This window comes from Vanessa cardui, chromosome 8, assembly GCF_905220365.1.
Source record: "Vanessa cardui chromosome 8, ilVanCard2.1, whole genome shotgun sequence".
NCBI classification, from domain to species: domain Eukaryota; kingdom Metazoa; phylum Arthropoda; class Insecta; order Lepidoptera; family Nymphalidae; genus Vanessa; species Vanessa cardui.
The window spans coordinates 13,987,279-14,007,703 of record NC_061130.1 but is presented as its reverse complement, the minus strand read 5'-3'; the positions used below and the strand labels follow the sequence as shown (position 1 = coordinate 14,007,703).

Here is a 20,425-nt window from a genome sequence, read left to right as displayed (position 1 = left end):
GACAGACAGTGTAGTTAGCGTTCTATACATACATTTATTCTATGACATCATGGATAGGTAACGTCATTAATAAAATTTACCCAAAGGCAAAAAATATTTATTCACGTATAACAGTTAAAGATTTTATACGAAACATCAAATATTCCACTGCATATGATTGCTCTTGAAGGTCATCAAAGTTGCCATTCGGCGGTGATGAAATATGTCCAAACATCACTGGAATGCCTTCGCTTATTGCTCAATTTTATTTTGAAAACTAATAATTAATCTATGCATATAACAAAACTGGAGTGTCTGTTTGTAATATTAAAATAACCCTTGTTTACTCAATGCATATGTATGTATACGCGGTACATATACCAAAATAACATTTTTTACAATTTTAGTTGGTCTGTCTGTTTGTTCCAGCTAATCTTTGGAGCTGGACCGATTTTGACGGGACTTTCACTAGCAGATAACAGATATAATCGGGAGTAACTTAGGCTACAAAATATTTTTTTTTGTTAAATTCAAACGCGTACAAGGTCGCAGGCACAGCTAGTTCTAAATATAACTATTCACCATAGCGAACGTTTTGTAGCATCTAATTTAATTAATTAACAATTCATTTGCATTACTACAAACGGAAGGATATATAATACTAATTATATTAAAGTACTCTTGTTTAAGCTGCCATGGTATTAAAAACCACTGCATATTAAATATTAGATACATATAGAACCTTCTTTTGTCTAACTTCTTAAGTTTAACCTAAAATTTAGAGTATTTGTCACCTTTGTCACAGATTGAGATAAAAAAAACCTGCCGAGTTTCCTTCACGCGTGTTTCTAAAGTCTGGGTATTTTATTTTCCGAATCGGTGGCTGTGTTTTATTTAACAATCAATAAGTAAGTGAAATGCTTCTATGTTTAATAAAGGAATTTGATATGATTTTATTTACCTGATTTTTGGCACTCAAAAGTTTATTTCCGTTTTTTATTTATATAAATCTATTTTACTAACTTAAGATAGTAAAGTCAAACAACAACAACAACAGCCTGTCAATTCCCACTGCTGGGCTTAAGGCCTCCTCTCCCTTTGAGGAGAAGGTTTGGAACATATTCCACCACGCTGTTCCAATGCGGGTTGGTGGAATACACATGTGGCAGAATTTCTATGAAATTAGACACATGCAGGTTTCAACAGGATGTTTTCCTTCACCGCTGAGCACGAGATAAATTATAAAGACAAATTAAGCACATGAATCAGCGGTGCTTGCCTGGGTTTGAACCCGCAATCATCGGTTAAGATGCACGCGTTCTAACCACTGGGCTATCTCGACTCTGTAAAGTCAAAAACAAACATTATTTGAACGGTTGTTATCAATAAACTTAAAGGATATTGTAAAAGAGATATCATGCGGCTGTGTCCACATTCAATACATATTTTGAACAAAAAAATCAGTTCTGAAATTCTTTGTAAACATAAATCATCTTTGTCTAGTTCATCAATCTTTAAACCGATGAAGAATTCAGGATAATATCGAAATATACACTAATAATAAATGTGAAAGTAACTCTGTGTATCGGTCTATCACGACCAAACCTCTGAAGCGAATTTGATGACATTTGATGAAGCAAACTTGAACTCCAAGAATGGACATAGGCTATTTTTTTTTTCTAACACATGACAACCAACATCCTAAATGGAATTAATAAAAAAACTCAACTGTGGATGATATTTTTTCAGCAATACTTTAATATTGAAGGACATTTCCGTACCTGTATTATATTTTTTACTACAAATAAGCAAGTTATTCTTTCTAAATTGAATAAAGATTTAATTTAAACAGTTCTATAATATCGAATTAAGCGTCTGTCTATTGGCAATGTTCTAATTTTTTTAAATTAAGAACGCGACTAGACGAAGCCTCTGATTGGTGCAAGATAAGATATATGTATATGTATACAAAAAGAGGGAGCAATGACCTCAATCGTATCGCCAATCAAGAATAAATAATCAATTACTTTCCACTTGTCTATTGTTTTCATAATTATGTTTACGTGACGCTTGTACCTATACTACTATTATAAGTCCGAAAGTACATCTGTCTATTTGTATTTATCATCACTTTGAACCGAATTAAATGAGATATTTGAGGTGAAAAGCAACCTTGAACTATCAAGGAAGAATATAGGCTACTTTTTAATGACTAACTCATCATAACAACCCCTGAAACACGAGTGAGGCCTCAGGCACCAACATGTTATTTTATTTTACCTACTTTATTTTCATTAGGACAACCAACAGTTATCAAATATCATATCTAAATAAAAAAAAAAATACCTTTGAAAATGATCAAAAATCAAAATCAAAATAAACTTTATTCAAGTGGGCCTTTACAAGCTCTTTTGAATCGTGATTTTACAATTAAGTGAAGCTACCTCCGGGTAGGAAAGTAGATTCTACCGAGAAGAACCAACAAGAAATTCAGTAGTTACTCTTTTTTAACATTTAAAAATACAATCATATTAGTTAAATACAATTATATATGTATGAAATGTATCCCGCCTGGAAGTCAACAGGTATTAATTCCAAGCTTTTTATCATCTACAAAAACTTGCATCGACTAATATGCCTTTTTTACCAATATATTTTTTATAAACGATTTGAATTTACGAAACAGCAAAGTTAAAAATGTCAACAAGTGTTCTACTATTTACTATTTACATTAAAAGTATAACCAATAATTAGACATAACAATTATAATAAATTTTTAGCTAGTATATAATAAATAATGAAACCAATAATAGATAGAAATGAGCATAAATAAAATTATTTATCTTTCGATAGAATTTTTCGCGTCGATCAAAGTCAAAATCAAAAAACTTTATTCAAAATAGAAGTGATTACGCTTATTTATTGATATTAAAAAATCTACCACCGGTTCGGAATTTAACACCTCAGAACTGAGAAGAACCGGCGAAAGAAACTCAGCGGGATCAATTATTTTTACATATGTAACATGTTACATATACAATATTTTTTTTATTTACTTACAACAGCCTGTAGATCATCTCATTCCCAAGATGCGCAGTCAATTAGAAATTCATTAGTGTTGTAATAACCTTTAGCACACAAACGCTGTTTAACGATTCTTTTGAATTTTATTATTGAATCGTGATATCATGACAAATGTCTAAATCTCTTACTTGATTACTGATGGTGATGTATTGATGATTATAATCTTGATATGATGGATTTATTTTTCAAGATGCTTTCCATATAATCTGGTTTAAAAGAAATGACTCATGAAATGTATCACGAGAATGATTTTGAGGAACGTTTAAGTAGAATCTTGATAGAAGTTCCGGCCTAATATTATTGTTAAATAAATCATTACTTTTTTGTCCATTCTCCAGACTGTATATTAAATAAAAATCAAAATATACTTTATTCAAGTAGGCTTTTACGAGCACTTTTGAATCGTCATTTTACAATTAAGTGCAGCTAACACCAGATTCTATTCATCAGATTCTATCGAGAAGAACCAACAAGGAACTCAGTAATTAGCCTAGAGTATATACGAGTTGATAATAATTCGTGCAAGTAAAGGAGCGGCACACAGTCGATTGTCGAGTAAATAAAATGGCAGTGACGCATCGGTGCGATTCACGATTCATTCTACGCTCTGACCACTGACATTGAAAATCGACCTCTTCCTACAACGTGATCTGTTTGACACAGAATATTGTAGGAAAGTAGTGTTGTTAGGCACGTTCAATGGTCATGCGGAAGAATAATAATCGATTCCGATACGAATTTTGATATCGATTAACATATATCGAGTAAGAAACATTAAAATTACAATTTAATTTTAATAATGTACAGGTGGGGTTTCCAGAACTGGACCTAGTGTCCATAAGCAAAACGTAAAGTATCCTTTTTGAAGATTAACATAAACTTCGAAAATGAGTTATAAAATCCTACACAAAATAATAAGCGGTTTCACTGTCGGTTAAAGACTGACACTTTTATTTTATTTATTTTTTATTTTGACACATACAACATTATATATAACAAAGAAGGCGCTACTGGTCAATAATTATAACAAAAACTGTATCTGAACATCTTAACAGTAGTATTATTTACAAACAGTATTGATATTTTTGAAGAAAACATAAATATCAGAATGAAATGAAAAGTCAAAACTTCTAGGTCTCTTTTATAGGAAGGACTGGGGAACCCAGTCGAAACATAGATACTATACAAATTGATATAACCTAACGTATAAAATACATGAAACGCAATGGTGCTAATTCCTTCGGACTTTCTACATGCTCTAACTAATGTACCATGTCGGCTTATCGACTTAAATCATAATTGATTGGTGTATATAATTTTGAAATAATTAAAATGAAGCCTCGTTGCAAATAAATTTCATTTTATACGGCATTCATAATGCACATACATGTATGTGTGCGCAATCACAATGCAAATTAAGTAAGTAAAAAAAAAAGTAACAGCCTGTAAATTTCCCACTGCTGGGCTAAGGCGTCCTCTTCCATCAACCAGAAGGTTTGGAATATATTACACCGCGCTGTTCCAATACGGGTTGGTGGAATGCATATGTGACAGAATTTCCATGAATTTAGACACATGCAGGTTTCATCACGATGTTTTCCTTCACCGCCGAGCACGAGATTGATTATAAACACAAATTAAGTAAATATATATAGTGGTGCTTGCCTGGATTTTAACCCGAAATCATCGGTTAAGATGCAGGCGTTCTAACCACTGGGCCATCTCAGCTCATGCAAATTAAACCCGATCAAAAATAATTCAGATATATTTTAATGTATTTTACATATCATGATAGTGTAAACAGTGATTACCAACTGACTGCAGCTGCGAATTAGCCATCGACAATCGCAAAAACTTTTTAGGCCCGGGCATTGAACCCAGAGCCTCATTATTCGCGGGTTTAAACTAGTCAAACGCCAACAAGGCAGTCGATCTAGATCACGTGCAGAAAGCATCATTAAAAATAACAATGCAAGTTCATAATTACGCGTAAAATTCAAATGAAATGTAATATAAATATAATGAGCGTGTCCTGTGACAATTTAAATTGTTGTGTACAAAATATATTGTGACTGAAATAATATTATCCTTGCTACCTAAATATTCAATGCATAACCTCATTAATGATTGATGATTGTTTACAAAAATCAATTAAGAAACAATTAAATAACGATAGACTTAGGCTCGATTATATGTATATAATAATTGTACTGACGAATCGTATATAATATATAAATTTGGAGCGATAATTATTGTTAAAATATTGATAAATATCCAGTGTTTAATCGTTTTTATAAAACAAAAGAAAAAAATAGATTTTAATTGATACTTTTTTTAAATACATTTTTGAAGTTGCATTTTTGATAAATTTTGAAAAAAACTAAAAAACGTGAAAACTCAAAAATGGTTCACTTTTGGATTATGCATATGGGGGTTAAAATTATTGCAAATAGTCACCCCTATCACCTGCTAACGGATATGCGTCGAGTTACCAATATATATATACACTTAACATAATAAGCCCAACGAAAAAAATCTTGTATTGATCACATGTTACCGTATCTATACACAATATACAAAAACAAAACAACCGTTTTTTATTATATACATATGCATGTATACATTTATTGGTACATATACCAAAATAAAATTATTTCAATTTTATCTCATGGCTTATCTCTAGAACGGTTGGACCGATTTTGACGGGACTTTCGCTGGCAGAAAGCTGGTGTTATAAAGAGTAACTTAGGCTACAACAATAACTTTTTCTGACTACATCGTCACTAATTTTAGTCACCACAAAGCCTGAGCGTTGGACTTCAAGAAACCACAGCCCTAAGTCTTCAAACATCTGACGGTCGTGGGACCTAAGTTATCAATTGGCCATATCGTATTAACTTCGCACGCAAAAATATTCTCATACTTTATTGATTGTTCATCAGAAGAATGGATAATGTATCCATGTAATAATTTCATTGAATTATTATCGTAAAAGTGGAGGTTTGGTAATATATAGAAAGTAGATGACTCCAAAATGGTGGCGATCCTGATGATCGCGATCAGATATTCCACCGCTAAACAACAAGTACGCAATATTGTTGTGTTCCGGTTTAAAGGGCGAGTGAGCCAGTGTAACTAAACAAGGGACATAGCATCTTAGTTCTCAAGGTTAGCGGCGCATTGACGATGTAGGGAATAGTTAATATTTCTTACAGCGTCATTGTCTATTGGTGATTGTGACCACCTACCATCAGGTGGCCCATATCCTCGTCCGCCAAGCTACTCAATAAAAAATAAAGATTAATTGGGCGTTTTTATTTGTATTATTTTGCATATTCACGCATTGCTAACCACCAAATACAATTGACGATCTTCGTGGTCGAGTGGTGTGTACATCGGTTTTCATGGGTACGCCACTCCAAAGACCCGGTTCGATTTCCGACCGAGTCGGTGTAGAAAGAAAAAGATGTCTATGTTGTCTTGAGTCTAGATGTTGGTACCGTCGTTACTTCGGAATTCGGTTTTTCCATAACACAAGTGCTTTAGTTACTTACATTGGGATCAGAGAAATGTATGTGATGTTGTCCAATAAAAAAAAATACTCAAATAAACCCTAAGCTGTGTCATTTCACTTAAAGATTACTTATAAGTGATAATACTTAGCTTTAAACCTTTACTCAAAACACTTCAAATAATTTTTTACCAAACAAAATAAAAAATCTCTATGTTTTATTGTCTTAGAACTTACAAAATAGTCAATTTATATGTTTAAGACCAGGATATTTATCATAGTAGCATTAACCTTATTTTAATATGTTTCGTTTTAAAACTACTTAATCGATGCTTAGGGAAAACCATGAAGGAAATCGAAGGCAATGAACTTCAGGTCATTGTCGGAACAATATTTTCATTGAGCTAATTGTTGCAATTCCCTGCGCACCTCACAGCAACATCGATAGACAAATAGCATTTTATTTTAACCGTATATTTTAATGTATGTTTTTATTTTCTATTATATAATTTTAGTTTAAATAATGTTTAATTTATATTTTCAATAAAATATACCTTGAGACTACCTGTAAATAGTAGAACTGTTAATTTGATAATTTTGAAATGTTATTTATTTTTCATGTGATATTGTATCTACTGTTGGTTGTCCTAATAAAAATAAAATAAAAAATGAGTAACTTTTTTATTATGAAACTAGCGTCCCGTTCCAGCTTCGCACGGGTACAATACTGATACTAAATATACTACAGAATTTGTTTATTTCCGATATTACATTACAATATTCTAAATTTATAAGTATTTCCTTACTATATTTTCCATGTATTGTATACAAAAACCTTCCTCTCGGATCACTCTATCTATTAAAAAAAAACGCATAAACCTCCTATGTCCCAGCCTAGGGACATAGGGCCAGAGAAAGCGACTTTGTTTGAATTAAATAAAAAAAGTTATTTTTTAGCCTAAGTTGCTCCTTATTACAGCTTACAGCCAGTGAAATTCCCGTCAAAATCGGTCTGGCCGTTCCAAAAATTTGCCGGAACAAACAGACGGACAAACAAGAACACAATAAAACTCCAGCGAAACCGCAAGCGACTACTAGTTTACAATAAACGAATATTTTAACTCTTAAATGTAATGAGTACAAGGTAATAAAAAAAAATATATATTTTAAAATATTCCGCACTGCTCACCTTATGATTATGACTATGTGATACATTGTACGTAGTTTTATATTTCATATATTGCCTGCACGTTTTAAATTTATATAGACTATAGGTAATGAACCTAGGTAATGTTTAGAATATCGGATTTAAACAATTTTTTTTTTCATGAAAGAATACTATAAAGTTAAAATTAATTAAGCTAAAGATAAAAAAAAAGAAATTTTTGACAAAATGATAAATTTTTTCATAAAAACACTTGTAATAATAATTATAGATCAATTATCACCAAAAAATTTGAGACATTACGATTCAGAAATTGTGATATATGTACCTAATATGAACAGTTTTACCAATTATCAAGCTTGCTGTACATTTATGTATCACCCAATATGTGTATACATTGGAGAACTAAATTCGAAATACCGATTCGAAGTAACTTTTAAAGTCTATTTGAAAACACAGATAATAGGTATTAGTTAATTATCTTTGTCCATCCCGCGTAATAGCGGCCTTCGGCCTTCAAATTAAGAAGAACGAATTAAAAAAAAAAGTCTATGTCCTTCTTCCTTGGAATTCAAGCTTTCATCGATATGTCAAAATCGATTCCCATTGAATCGATTAAGCCGTGAAAACGTAACATACAGAGATACAGACAGAGTCACTTTCGCATTTATATTATTAGCATATATATTAATATGTACTTGTAATAAATGCAACGAGTTTCACAAGCAGCTCGTACTTTCATTATGGCGTAAAGGCTGCATCACTTTACATTACACACCGTATCTTAAGTGTCGATATTTTTATCTTCAGACAACAAAACATTTCTATTTTCTAAGTGATAATTATTTATACCGATGATCGATAAAGTAATCGTCTGAACCGACATGTCCGAATTTGTATAACACGTGATTATTGCGCAGTTTGCTGTTTTCGCCGGCATGAATCACCGAAATCACACAACAGCTTGCAAATTTCCCACTGCTGGGCTAAGGCCTAAGAAAAAACATTTTGGAACGTATTCCAATGCGGGTTGGTGGAATACACGACATGTGGCAGAATTTCTATGAAATTAGACACGTGCAGGTTTCCTCATGATATTTTCCTTCACCGCCGAGCACGAGATGAATTATAAATACAAATTAAGCACACGAATATTCAGTGGTGCTTGCTTAGGTTTGAACTTGCACTCATCGATTGTGATGCACGCGTTCTAACCACTGGGCCATCTCAGCATCTCACCGAAACCCATGAGCTTACTATTAATGGTTCGTACGTACAGACGTCTGTGTAGATACCATCCACTGATAAGTGGATTATTATCAGATATTTAAACGCATTTTAACACCAATACTGAGTTTTCTTTTGTTCTAGTTAATCGTATATGAACCAGTTTAAATAAAGATACAACTTTACCCATGTCTGTAGACATAGGTTACTACCTAGGTACACTTGACAGTCAGCCTTTCCCTTTGAGAAAACAAAATATACAACGCTGCTCCAATGCGGGGTGATGGTACATACATAAATGGAAAAACTTCATATGCATGATTCCTAACGACGTTTTACCTTACCGCCGAGCAAAAAATTAATTATAAACATAAATGAACGTCACGAAAATTGAAAGGTAAAAAAATAATATTAATAAATATATAATAAATTATAAACAAATGTTTTCATCAAAAATACATCAAAAATAGTTTCAGAGTGTAATCGATATGAGTGAAATCACATCACTATTTCAACTATCAGTTAAAAGTAAAACCACAGTACTAACTGGTTTCTAGAAGTCAAGTAATAAAACATACAAACTAGTATTAGTGTTTTGTGTATGTTCAGTAATATTGCCGGAATGGTATTTCGAAAGTTTACTATCAGAGAATTATTTACATTTTTAAGATACTTTACATATTATACAGTTGTATGTCTATTCGAGATATAGCGATTTTTCATTCATATAACACATTTTAAATAATAATCGCTTAAAAGTAATAATGCAAAGTTTCTTTGTATTAAACCTATTTGGTAATTTTGTATTTGGTTTTTTTTTGCATATATCGTTTATGTACACCACTAATTATATATTTAATCGGGAGTGGCCTTTTATTGATGGGAATTATTAATGCCAAAATAAAAAATACGTGATCTAAAGGTCCGTATCCCGTTTTTCTAGAAACTTGGAAAAACCATAATCTATTATGGAAAATGTTAGCCTCCCCAATGTAATATCATTAGTAATGATAGAGCGACGATATTAAGCAAACCACTGCACACGTAATAATTTCTTTTCTTTTCGGAAAAGTACTCTAACTGCAAATGAATTAATAATAAAACAAATTTTATACCTTTGCCTATAATAATATTATGATTAATAAAAACACAAAACCCCTGAAATAAACCAAAAAATATTTTCGCCATTTCGCAAAAATCAAATCTTCCTTTATTATTAATTTCAGCCAGCTAAAAAACAAAGTCTTAGTAAATATTTTATTAAGTCGTAACATTCTATAAAAATAAAATATACCTAATAGTCAGTAAAATATAATAATCAGAATTTTAAATGATTATTCCATACAGCAAAAATAAGGAGATAAAGGCTGGGCACAGGATGTTTACAAAATTAAACAATTTAATTATAATACCGTAATCTGCCAAATTATATACCTACATGTAATATAAAATCAGGCAACATTTAAATTGTATTTCATTTGAACCTAAAGAATATAGGTAGGTTAAAAGTTTTTTTTTTTAATTATCGGGGTCAAGCGTAAGGCCTTGACTTTTATTTCTTATGTCAGATAATAGCAAAATATTTCGCGGTTACATACATAAGATATTGAGTAGTAACGAGAATAATGTGAACATTAAAATTCATAGACAAAAGAAGTTCGATAAAAAGGACAGATATATAAAATATAATGGTGTTAAATTCTGATGTTATTTATAATTTCTTATTTGCTTATTTCAAAGAAGAAGATAAAAAGAGTATACACATCAAACAAAGAGAATAAAAAAATTCCAAACTTTTAAAGTATATTTGCCCCCATTGTTTAATAATGTATTATTCTTAAGAAATTATCTTCAATCACTTCTTTATGACCAATAAGCTAATTACAATAGTATTAATTCCAATAACTATTGTAATTAATAGTACAAACTGAATAGATACAATTAATTTTGTAAAATTATTTTTTATATAAATTATATTAGTCCTAATTCTGATCTCGTTTAAATATAATTATGACGTTCAAAACAATGGCATGGCTACCAAAATAGTTATAGGTTGCATGCAATAATAAGCAATTCAAAACGTTTCAGAATGTTATAGAAGACGATTAAATTGCAACTGCACGACTATTTACGGTGAGTAACTGAAGCTGATTCTTTTTCAATCAAATTAAATATTTTGCTTTACATTTTAGATATACATACTATACTCATTTACTATGTACATTGTCAGGAATTCAATTTATCTCAAATTATACAGGCGATTATATATAATTACATTCATTTTACATGTATGTGTATGAAAATTAACGAATATAAACTTCACTGTTTTTAATCTCGCATTTTAATTTTTTTTAAATATAATATTCAAAATAAATAGATTTTTTTTAAAGATAGAAATAATATCATATTTTTGAATTTCTATATCGTATTAACTGATGATACAAACAACGCTGCTTTGACCATGAAAGTTGCTTTTTTTAATTACCTTCACAATTAAATAAGCATATTTTAGTTAACTAAACTATTTATCCATGTTTCACATCCACAATATTCATATACTATAATAAATGTACATCGTTTTTTTTATTATGCTTTTGAACTATTATAACGTAGAGATTAATATATTGAAGTAGTATTACATTCTTGCATATCTAGCTAAACACCCTTTCAGAAATAACAACTATTTCTTTGTGTCGAAAATCGTAAATCGTACAGTGCTACACTAAACTGAATAGCATTCAACCTTGGTCTCGTGTTATGATTTCAATCAAAAAGTTAAAATCTAAATTTTACTCTTATACGTACATACCTACTATGAATTTTGGAGCGTAACTTTTTAGTAGATTTAACAAGATAAAACCTTGGAAAAGTCTTGTGTTAATTTTTTTAAGTAGTCTTTAACCGAGTAATTATTATCAACGATAAAAAGATTGAAGTGAGTAGATACCAAAATATAACATCTTTTATTTTATTAAATCAAATATATCCATTGCATATCCATATGAACTATATTTTTCACAACCACTACAAATAATTTATTACAAATAAATTAAATATTTATAAATGATAGACACACTATCACAAATTAGATACTTTTTGCTTTTCAATATATTAGTAAAAAAAAATATAATTTTTGTTGTTCCCATACAAAGCTAATAAATTCTGAAAACAAAATTTGCTTTGTTTATGTTTACCTTGTATTCGAAAGCGCTGTTTCAATAACATTAAACTGTTATTATGACTCCAGTTCAGGTAATATCACATTTTATCATCCACTACAACCACAAAGTACTTATCCTAATTAAAATACTGAAAAGTATATTGATATGACTAATGAAACTCGCGGTAAAACTACGCGTGTCGCACGACTGTGTTCCGAAACGAAGCGGATATTTACGTCCTCTTCTTTAAACGTCTTGTTTCCAACTGGTGTTTTTTTTTTCGATCAGCACTTTGTATCTGCGTTGGCCAGCCATTCGGCATTCTGCCGTCTGCGTCAACCATTCATCCCGGCCGTTTTATTACGTTGACATCGAATAAGGATCGTTAAGGAAACTAGATATTAAATTCCTTATATCAATGTATTATTAATCATGTACAGTTATGACATTGTCATTTAGTTTTATGATTCATAATAAAGATTTGAATGGCGTATGTAGTAATTATGAAAGTTCAGTATAAAATTAATGCTTCTGATTGAAACAATGATATAAAAAATATTAATAAGAGTGTAATATTAAAAAAAAAGAATACATACCTGGTTCCTGCCTATAGAACTGCGATGAATCAGAAATATTTTGAATAATTTAAAGCTAATTGCGAATGGCAATTTAAAACTCGCGCTATTTTTGTATACAATCTATAGCGTACGGCATAGATAAAACAGTAAAAGTAAGTAGTGACATCTGTCTATAGGAAAATGATAAATAAAAATGTCACTTAGTTACAATAGATGTCGCTACTTTATAGTATTCATTATTTTTCTGAAGAAGGAATGAAATGAATGCTACTTTACAAACAACTAATAAGCTTCAAGACAAGAAACTTGTACGCGTAAAAATGTTATACTCGTTATAACTAAATCTCGCATTTAATTATAAATTACTTTAAATGATATGGAAGCAAAATGTTTGTTTCATCTGTGCTTTATTTAGATTCAATTGCGGTTAAAACTGTCGAGTTGAACTTTCAATATTGTCTTTTGTTTATTATATTTGTAAATAAATAAATAACAGACTGTCTACAACAATCACAATGAATTTTCCAAGTTAACACGTTCAGTGCCAGCGACACGCCTAGCGTGTTCATGCGAATTTCTATAGCCACGCCGCGAACACGCTAGGCTTGTTCTAAGAATTTCAGTGATATCTTAAAAACTAGGCTAAATTATTCATTCAAACTAATTGTGTGCAATCTTCAAGCGATAAGCTACTGAGTTTTTAAGTGGCCCGTTAAAAATAATATTTTTTTTTTATTTTACAAAAAAATGTCTTTCGTAATGCCGGCGACACGCTAGGCTTGTTCACTTATTAAGGATAATCATAGATTGTCAAACTGTTTTTTCAACAAACCACATTTTATTTATGGCTTATTACCAATTTGTTGAAAATTGAACTAATTTTCTTATTGTTTTCTCAAATTTGCGGAACTTTGTTACATTTTTTTTTTGTACAAATATCTATTATTATAAAAATTTATACACCTTTGTAGTATAAATAAAAATTTTAACAAAAAGAAAAACCGACTTCAAACAAAACACTATTTTAAAACAAATTAATATGCACGAAAAAGTAATAAAAATAATTGCGTATTCAACATATTTTTTAGAGTCTTCTTAAGTTAAATGAAATGAAAAATATTAGACTACTTAAAAGTCGATTTACGATTATATAATGTAGTTATAGTTATTGAATCGAATTGATAACCTCCTCCTTTTGGAAGTCGGTTGAAAACTATATAAGCCGTAATTCTGCCATTCCTATTTAATGACAAAGTTTATACTAAATTGTCTTACTTTGTGTTATGTTGATACTGATTATGTATTACAAGTACCTATATGTTAGTTCGATTAATCATTAACTACCACATACATACACCAAATATATAAAATTAAACACTAAATAAGGCTGATTTACCTTAAAAATGTAAACTCATGTCAACTTCAAATTCGTGTTACAAGAATTGAAGTAATGAAACAATAAAACGAGTTTAGCTTACAAGAAGCTTGATTATTTTTTAATTATTTGTTTATTAATTATTACTTATTTAATTGTTCTTTATTATTATATCGAGACATGTGCACCGAATCGATATCCTATGACCTTTGAACATTTCTAGCAACTAATAAGAAAGTGAACGAAACAAGTGAGATAAAAATTGATTTTAGAAATTAATAAGTATGTATTTGAGAAAACAAAAAAAGAAGGTGGATTTTTATGGACACTTTATGAAGCGAAATTTAAACTCTGTTTTAATTTGTATTGAAAGTTCTATTTTATTTTATTTGATTATACCTTGCTACTTTCAAACTGACCCGCGTCCTTTGCAGGGATACAACAGTAGATAACAGGTAACAGTATATATCATGAACAATTTTTTTATCGAAATACGAACTAAATCATAACGCGATAAAAAGTATATATCAAATTCGACACCAATATAAATATGATATGTGGGAATTTATTAAAAAGTTTTACAACCACTGATTACATTATGATGTTTACTTACCATAAAAGCGGTTTTTTGTCATAATTCCAGGATAAAACACTGACAACATTATTCTAAACACCTTAATTATTGCATAACACAAGAAATATTAACTAACAAAGACCGTTTTAACAAAAAAATGATAATTTTTTTGTTCCTGTGCCAGTGGACACGCTACGCTTGTCCATACAATTTATCTAGCGATGCCGGGGACACGCTTAGCGTGTTCGCGGCATTATGTATGGCGGCATCGCTATGAGCATAGGAAAAATTTAGGTGGCAGTGAACGTGTTAATAGAGCAGAATAATAACCTTTAAAATTTTGAAGTGATATGGTATTATCTTTTTTTTATCTTATCCACTGAATACGTCCCCCATATCAATTGAAAGCAAAGACATTAGTTAAACACCTATGTCGCAGTTTATTGTTACGACACCATCTTAAAAATCATCAAACGGATTTAGCGTAGTATATACACAAACGCATTAATAACCTCCGAGGGACAAATAAATAGGCTGAGGAAACAAAATAACGTTTTACTTAAAATCGGTTGTATTTACATTTCGTCCATCGTAGAAAATCAATAGTGTTCAACATCACAAATAAATAAAAATCGTACTAAGGTATTCACATTAGTCGTACATCGTACACATGCGACAGCTCATTCTTACCATAAACGAAAGGCGACACGATATAATTAATATGATTAAATTTTATTTCATTCCAATGTCAATTCTAATCAAAATAAGGTCAAGTATTCGTATCGATGAGAATTTTGCTAAATGTATAATATTATAATCACTCGTCCATCTCACAAGAGCGCCGGGTGAAGTAAAAAAATATAGTCATTCACGATTTGTATTTATTGAATCGTCCGGCGCCCGGTATGGGCCGGTGCGAGATCGAAAGGTGGATAGACGGTGTGATCGGCGTCTCGGTGGACGCACTCATCATACATCGCCGCTCCGGCTCTAGTGGGACGGAAGGCGATGTATCGCGTGCAACGAGTGTTTTTCCACGCGCACGACGCGTTGCCGTGGCTTGGTGCGGGCCAGGCGCGTCAGACGCGCGGCGGGGTGGAGGGCGCGGGGAGCCAAGCCGGCGCGCGGCAAATCGAACGAGGCCACGCGCTCGCGGGAGGGGGACCGACGCCGCTCGCCCTCCCTACCGGCCTCGCTGCGAACTCCCGTCGCGTCCCTTCGTCTAATATAACGTACCAACCTACATACTAATACTCTTTAACCTAGAAATCTCTTATTCCACACTTCAAACGATGGAATACCGAACTGCGGGGGCTATCCTAATTAACAATATGGACAAAATTACAGGCAGGTTTTAGATGTTAGCGTCGCTATCGCGACGCGACGGCCGTCGCGCTCTCTTTATCAGTCGTTAGGGGAGCGGGCGGCGGGCGCGCGATATGCTCGAGATAATGGCAAAATTGTGATGTTTTTCTAATATTTGCAACGAATATGTCTTTAGTTTGCGATTGCAGAGTTCAGTGATACACTTCAACGTCGGCCGCCAAACTCCTCGATTTCTGTTTGTTTATGAAAGGTTTGAAAATACTTTTACTTTGCGGTAGGAGTGTAAAGAGTCGACGAAGCAGTGGAGATATAGGAAAGGCAAACTGCAATTTATTGAAAACAACAGGAGCATCTGAATGAATGCAATAACCACACTATTTAACATTACTGAGCATAAAACTCTCAGGCTTTCCTTACACTAAATATGTACACACAAACTCTCATCAACAACAGGAAAATGAAGAATTGAGCTTTGTGACTTAATTGCTTATTCTATATTAATAATTAATACAGCCGGGCCGGGTTATTTCTATATTTCAATACAATGTGAATAATTATACTACTGTATATAGAAAAATATCACAACTTCACCATTTGGGCTTACAGGTTAACCTAAATACAGATTGGGTTTTCACTTAGAAATAAAGTTTACTTCCGAAAACACATTTGTACATTTCATGACAAAATTCAACAGTATTCTACTAAGTCTTAACTAATTAATTGTTGCAGTGAACTTTAAAAAATTGATACAGCTTCAGTACCGAACTTAAACGATATTTTTTTTTTATTCTGCATTGAATTAGACTTAATTACGTGTTTTGTCATTCAAATAGAAGTGCACCCGTTTTAGGTGGGAGTGATGTCGGCCACGCGTGTTCCCAACTGCCGCCTGTTGTGTGTTGGGGCTGTCGCTTGCAGTCAGTTGGGGCGAAGCGCGGCCGCGCCAGTCCGGGGCGTCACATACACTATATTACTTCACTGTGACATTGTCCTTAAAAAAGAGGCACGAGACGTATTACGCGTCATCCTCTTCCTCTTCACCTAATAACTCCTCTTCTACTTCTTCGTCTGCAACAAAGTTTTATTTTAGAATAGTCCATTTATTTATGTATTTTAATATATCGTCAGATCAAATCTAAGTAAAATATTTTACAAATAATATATTTCTATAAACAACTACTGCCGTAGTTGTAAGGTTTCCACGACTTGTTATACACTGAAAATGACAATGACGGTGAAAACGTGCTGACGCGAGTTACCGCGACCGCCGTGTCTAGATTTAGAGAAAGGGAAGGCAAGTAGCAAGCCGATTATTTATCAGCAATTATATTAGTTGTCATGTACTTGCCATTTATTAAAGAAAAATAAATGAAATGTGCTATCAGAGATGAGCACATTTTACAATTACTCCTGTATATTTAAAAGCTAGTATTTAGTTGATAAAATATAACGGATAGCCTATTCATGTAAAATAGACGAATTTGGTGCACTTTTATTTTTCGCGCCAAATTTAATACAAGTAATTCCTACGGCAGTAGTTTTAAATTTTCAAATACTTATAATCGTTGTCAGTTGCGTTCAAAATAAGATTTCACCTTCGAGATCGTCGTCCTCTCCTTCCCCTAATTCTTCCTCATCCTCTTCACCTTCTTCACCCTCGACTTCTTCGTCATCGTCCTCTTCGCCGTCGCCCTCTTCGAACCCTAATCCTTCCAAATCATCTTCGTCGCTGTGAGCTTCATCTTCCCCACCGCCACCATTTTCTTCCTTTCGCGCTTTTTTCGCCTCCGTTGTTTTTTCCTAAACAAAACATTAATTTGTTATTATATTATATATTTTTTAATAGAATCTTATTTTGTAGGCTGCTCAACTTTTTTCGGCAACATCAGTATAACTAAAAGCAGTAACGTTTTATGCAATACTTAGAGATAAGCTAACCTGACTGTAAGACTTATGAATCAATTTTTAATGATAGTATAGTACCTCAACACATAAATAATCTAATTTACCATATCTGGCTAATGGCCAGATAATAATTTTCAAAACTACCAAGAACAGAATTGTTAGCGTGTAACAATTTACAAATGCGGTGAACACAGCTTACGTGCAAGATAATGAAACGCAGGTGACAAGGATTCGTAACAATAAAGAAGCGTGGGTTATTAGTATGAGGGAAAGAGACGCTGAATGTGGGGCCGGCGCCATACGGCCTATATTGCTGTGGCATCATTGAGCGGATGGCGGTCAGTGCGCATAACAAGAACGATGACGTCGAAACTCTAAACCGCCAAAACGACAACGAAGCAATACTTGCAATTACTATTAATAATCACGTGGTTCGAATAAAATGTTGACGAACGCATTGAAAGATATTTGTAATCTACTCGTTGAGGTTATGTTTGATACGCGCCCGTTGGCGTAAATTTAGGTTACGCTGAGCGACAGAGACAGTAGATAGACCTTTTCGGATTCTTAATTCCGTCCAAACTATGTAAATATATCAACTACCGTTACCAATATACACTTATTGTAAAAGTATATTATTACCCTATATCTAACCAATGTGGTTAAACAAAGGAAGTATAAATTACATAGAAAACACCTACATGCAAATAAAGCCGGGTCATTGACTACTTCTCTATGTAGAGAAAGGGTAATGAGAATTATTACATCGTAGATGTTATATATTAATTACTTTATTTTTATAATATACAATTGTAATGAAAATAGTTTACAATATAAATGCTTTGTCTAGGATAATTGTTTGACGTTACAGTATCTAAAGTGACATTCACACGCCGGCCATGTTACTCTACGGTAGCGTCACGCTACTATGAATGTAAACTGGGTAAGATAGGAGGTTAAAAATAGCTAATGCTACGCAATAAAATCAATAATAAATATGCCCCGTAAAGCATTTTTAAGAATGTATGTCTATTTCATTTGATATAGTCTTGTAAAACAGACAGCGTACGTTCTCGCGCCATGTTTTTTTTTCTGCCAAGGTCATGCCTCTGTATCGAAAACGAGTAAACAAAACTTAGAACCGCCAAAGGTAACTGTTTGTCTACATTAAAAACTTGTGATATTATAATATGAAAGTCATAATGAAACACCAATGCTCTGACTCATCGATTGCCTCACACGCTGCGATGTTAGAACTAGAGTCCAAAAATACGCCGGTTTGAGTGTTTCCTACTTTAGCGGCAAACCAGATATCATGTCAAACACGTGGTTGCATTTGAAACTTATCGAAGACACATATGTGGCCCATATAATAACGTTCAATAAAATGGCGAGCGTCTAAAACGAATACATACAATTTGACATGTGCACTCACCTCTGCTGCCCTTTTGGCTCCTTTCAGGTCACTTTTAGCGTCCCCAGTCTTCTCATCGCCTACCTTGTCTACTGCCACTTCACTGTTATTTTCATTGGAGCTCATGATTGTTCTGATTTTTGTATTAATTACTAGAAATACTCAAGTAAGGTATACGGCTGCCCTAAACCGACGCGCGACTGACTGATCGAGTGAGCGGGCGGGCGAGATGGAGATGAGTTTGAAAACGAAGATGGCGCGGGCTTCTACACGCCTCGCATTTCATTGGTCGAAAGCAGCGGCCATTTAACAAATAACAGGAAACATGTGGTCAAAAACTTTTAAAATAATAAATTATGTCAGAAATTTAAAACACAGATATTTCAAACATAATATATTTGAAAAACAACTAAACTACGTTTTGGAAGATATGAAATATTGGTAAGATTCATATTTAAAGTACAATAAAATGAACTTGTATTGACTTCCGGTGTATCGGAAGTCTGAATTAATATTTTTTTATACGACGTGAAGTAATCGGATAATTGGTAACAAAAAGAGCGGGAAAATAAAAACTTGTAACAAATCATTATTTTCTATAGCTTTTGTTATAAAAAAATGTGAACTATTGTTTGTAACTGTATTTTTTTTTTTAACTTTATTATATATTGATTTATAAAATTAATTTTATTTAAAATAACTATATAAAAAGCAAATTTAATTTAACCGTTTGCAAGGTGTATTATATGTTTATATTTGAATTGGTATTAAGTTTTGTTCTAAAATGTAAAAAGTATTACCTAAAGTTTTAGGAAAATAAAACGAGTATAGAATTTAACATCATTTTACTATTTTTATTAATATTTTACAAATTGCTTCACAATGTTAAAGATCAATGCCTATATTTAGTTAATAAGCTACATTAAAAAAATAGCCTTCTTAGACTCCTGTAACAATGATTGTTCAAATAAAACAATTACTATTGTAATATGCAAGTTTAATTGTAGGAAAATTAAATAATCATCTAACATTATTGAAACTAGCCTAAAAACTAAATGATGCACAGTGAACATACAAAAGGGCTTAATTTATCTACACAATCATTTTCACAAATTAAAAACATATC

The 20,425-nt window shown here is 32.2% G+C and overlaps 2 protein-coding genes across 2 annotated transcripts in view; both read right to left on the bottom strand.

Annotated features, from left to right (window-relative positions):
* Positions 1-12,472, bottom strand: part of LOC124531915 (neutral ceramidase-like) — a 42,632-nt gene extending 30,160 nt beyond the window's left edge. The window contains exon 1 of the mRNA XM_047106484.1: positions 12,161-12,472. The gene's annotated coding sequence lies outside the window, so the exon portion shown is untranslated. The remainder of the gene's footprint in view (positions 1-12,160) is intronic.
* Positions 12,473-15,193: 2,721 nt separating this feature from the next.
* Positions 15,194-19,557, bottom strand: LOC124531702 (glutamic acid-rich protein-like). The gene is made up of 3 exons (XM_047106201.1): positions 19,321-19,557; positions 17,576-17,780; positions 15,194-17,048 (listed from the first exon to the last, which is right to left on the bottom strand). Exons 1-3 carry the CDS (start codon positions 19,423-19,425, stop codon positions 16,996-16,998), a joined length of 363 nt encoding a protein of 120 aa, XP_046962157.1. The 5' UTR covers positions 19,426-19,557; the 3' UTR covers positions 15,194-16,995.
* Positions 19,558-20,425: the final 868 nt, after the last annotated feature.

Excerpts from the sequence above, each read along its gene's own strand:
- LOC124531702 (XM_047106201.1), bottom strand. The coding sequence starts at position 19,425 with ATGAGCTCCAATGAAAATAACAGTGAAGTGGCAGTAGACAAGGTAGGC. Across the intron at positions 17,781-19,320 it reads GAGCCAAAAGGGCAGCAGAG|GAAAAAACAACGGAGGCGAA; the intron begins GTGAGTGCACAT and ends TGTTTTGTTTAG. Across the intron at positions 17,049-17,575 it reads AGAGGACGACGATCTCGAAG|ACGAAGAAGTAGAAGAGGAG; the intron begins GTGAAATCTTAT and ends ACTTTGTTGCAG.